This window comes from Eutrema salsugineum, unplaced genomic scaffold (genome assembly GCF_000478725.1).
Source record: "Eutrema salsugineum unplaced genomic scaffold, Eutsalg1_0 scaffold_25, whole genome shotgun sequence".
Taxonomy (NCBI): domain Eukaryota; kingdom Viridiplantae; phylum Streptophyta; class Magnoliopsida; order Brassicales; family Brassicaceae; genus Eutrema; species Eutrema salsugineum.
The window spans coordinates 479,252-482,428 of NW_006256789.1; the positions used below are offsets into that span (position 1 = coordinate 479,252).

Below are 3,177 nucleotides of genomic sequence, written 5' to 3' on the forward strand. Positions count from 1 at the left end.
GAGAAAATGTATTGTAAAATGATCAAATAAATTATAGGCAATGAAAAAAGAACTCACTGATCTGGATCTTTTGATAGGATTTCAAAAATAAATCCTCAAACTCATTCTTATAAATGGTAGAATTGGGGCATATCCAGATTTCTTTTTACGACTTGCGAACAAGACTTTGACACGAGGATCAATGGTGTACTGATCACGAAGCAACTCAGATCTTTGGGGGACACGTTTTCCATGATATTGGGCTGTGATATGAGGTGTATGAAGGCTGGCTGGTATTGGTGTTGCCATTGAATGGAGCAAAATTGCTGAATGTAGATCAAAATCCTAAAGTAAAAAGGAAAAGTTTAACAACCATAAAACCACAACCATGAATACACATATTGTTGAACAATGTATTCAAAGTAATGAATTATTAGCAGTGACTTATCATGTATTGGAGTGACCTGCAATTTTAATAGCATGGGTAAATCAACCGCGAGATGGAGCTGCAAATGAAAAATGCTATTAAATAAATGAAATCGTGAACACCAATTAAGTCGTGAATGCATAGTTTAATCAGACTTACATTTGTACTGTTTATCTCGGTAAGAACATCGTGAACACCAGTGTAGTCGCCCATCAACCGTCAATGTTTTTTACTCCCAACATTTGTATCATCAAATGGTGTATCAGATCCATATTCGGGCTTGATCTTTTTTCTTTAACTCAGCATTACTCATAACTACCTCTTCATCTTGGGCTCCATTAACTGTTTCTTTAACTGTTGAAGCAACATCATCTGCTTTCTTTCACCTCGGAGAAGCAGCATTCATTGAATCTAACTTCTCAAAAATATCTTTCTTAAGATTGTCAATAGCCTGAACCACAAATACCTTGATTTGATTGAACGGTTACCCACGTACATTATCCTCAAAATTGGATGGTTCATTCTGAACTGACTCCTTCTTGGCTGCTAGTTTGTGTTACCTTAGGTTGGCGAGGGCACTGGCCGAGTTTCTTGACCCATACTTTTTTCTTTACGTTTACTTCTTTCTTGACAAGTTTTTTATTGACCTGTGCTTCTTCTTTCATGTTGACTTCTTCCTTGACAGTTTTTTTATTTGATGTCAAAGGATGAATAGAAGCATCACCACCAAAGAAGTCATATGCTTCAAATTCATATCCACCGCATATAAGACTCTCTAAATATTCAACTTTCTCATCTTGAACGTCATCCTCCCAACTAAAATCCATATGAATCAAATCTAGAGGGTAATAGAGGATGGATTGCACAGTTAACTGAAAAAAAAAAAACAACAGTATTACTCAAATCTAGAGGGTAATAGAGGATGGATTGCACAATTAACTGATGAAATGGGGTACCTCTGGGTCTGATTCAGTTTCAATGATACTTTCATAATGGAGAATCGTTTCAGAGAGCTTACCACCAGTATATTCGAAGAAATTTGTGAAATCATCAAACGATGGAATCTTGGATAGCAACAGTGGAATTGTTTCAAACGCTAAAAGTTGAAGAGGGAGAAGAAATCCATAACATGCGGCATTCTGCTGCATCAACCTAATTCTAAGCTCTTTAATTGGATCTCCTATTGAAACCTCTGCAGAAGAAGCAGGAGGACCTAACCTAGCATATGTCTGGAGAAATGATTCTCTGCCCCAAGGATAAGTAAGAAAGAAATCAATGTCGTTCAGCATTTCGACGTATTCAAGGGTGAGTTTGAGGTGTTTGTCTGGACAGACGACAATGCCATCTAAAATAACAATTAAGGCAAGGGGCAGCTTCTTCCAATCAGATAGATACGAGTCTTGCAACATCGCAATCACTTGCGGCACATCAATATTTAGATTGTCAGCTCCAAATAGTCTCTTCCACATAGATATAGAGTCAAGATTCATATGCTCTTCTATCTCATTTTCTGATGGAATTTGACTGCAGCTAAGACCAGTAATGATATGAAATTCTCGAAGAGAAAAGCGTAGAGGTTTACCACCAAATACAAACCACATCTCGTGTTTTTTCTTCTTTACAAGCATGCGGCATAGTAGAGCATGAATCAATTTGGCGGAGTTAGCGCATCTAGCAATAGTGAACTCAAACAGTCTTCCAAACTGAGATTTCACAATAGTGTCAAATTCGTCGGTGCCTTCCAAAGCTGAACGAATGGCCCTAAGAAGATGAGTCTTCGAGTATATGTTTAATCTTGCACCAATCCGATAACATCCTGGTGATAACAGTCGAGAAGGCGGTGATAACTAAGACTTTTTAGTCCTGAAGAGATATCAATCCCCTGTAGTTGTAATACAAAGGTATCAAATCCAAGCTTGTGGTTAGACACTAGTTTATGATGCTTATAACTTAAGTCAAGGGCAATCAAGAAATGGTTTTGAAGTCTAGACTACTTAAAGTGCAAGCAAATGAACAAAAATAAGAGATTTAACTAAGCAAAGATGCAAATAAAAAGACAAGTAAACAAGATAGACAAGCAGTTTATGTATGAATGATGAGGCTGAGGTCTTAGACAGGATAAAAGACTCGGGTGCTTCCATACTAGACAGGCGAGTTAATGAACTGAATGATCAAGCAACTTCATTTAACATGAACTCAAAGATAAGTTAATCCTCCCATGAAGGTATTAAGCTTCTATGCCAATCCTCTTTTATACCAAAATCCCTTTTGAGAAGCATGAATCAGCAAGCATTAATAATCAGTTCAATAAGTCATTTAAGAGAAGAAAACTATCATTATCATGATGAAAGACTCTTAAACCTCTAACTAAACCTGGTTCAGGTATTTCAGTGAACACTTCTCAGGCGTGAAACACCTCAGATCTGGACCACATGTGATGTTCATGGATCCAGCATAGAGATCGGTTTAGTAGAGAATGCATAATGCAGATCTAGAACCTAAACTCGCGAACCTAGCATTTATGCACCATAATCTACCTATCTAAAACCTCAACGTTACTCACTAATCATGAAAAGAAAACTCAATCTTTTGCAAGAAGTGATGCTAGACATGATTAGAAGCTTTGATGATGATGAAAAGAAATGAAACAGAACATGATGTTTACGTGAAAACGAGATATCTGATTAAAGAGGCAAGTTTTCACAAAAGAGGCAAGTTCTCAAAGATAAAACAGGATAAGAGATAAGATAAGTAGGGTTTTAGTCCCTAAA

At 37.0% G+C, this 3,177-nt stretch overlaps 1 protein-coding gene across 1 annotated transcript; it reads right to left on the minus strand.

The window, feature by feature from the left end:
* Nucleotides 1-788: 788 nt before the first annotated feature.
* LOC112085993 lies at nt 789-2,007 on the minus strand. Its single transcript, XM_024154810.1, has 3 exons — nt 1,363-2,007; nt 967-1,278; nt 789-857 (listed from the first exon to the last, which is right to left on the minus strand). The coding sequence occupies exons 1-3, from the start codon at nt 2,005-2,007 to the stop codon at nt 789-791; spliced, it is 1,026 nt and encodes a 341-aa protein (XP_024010578.1).
* Between the last annotated feature and the right edge of the window lie 1,170 nt (nt 2,008-3,177).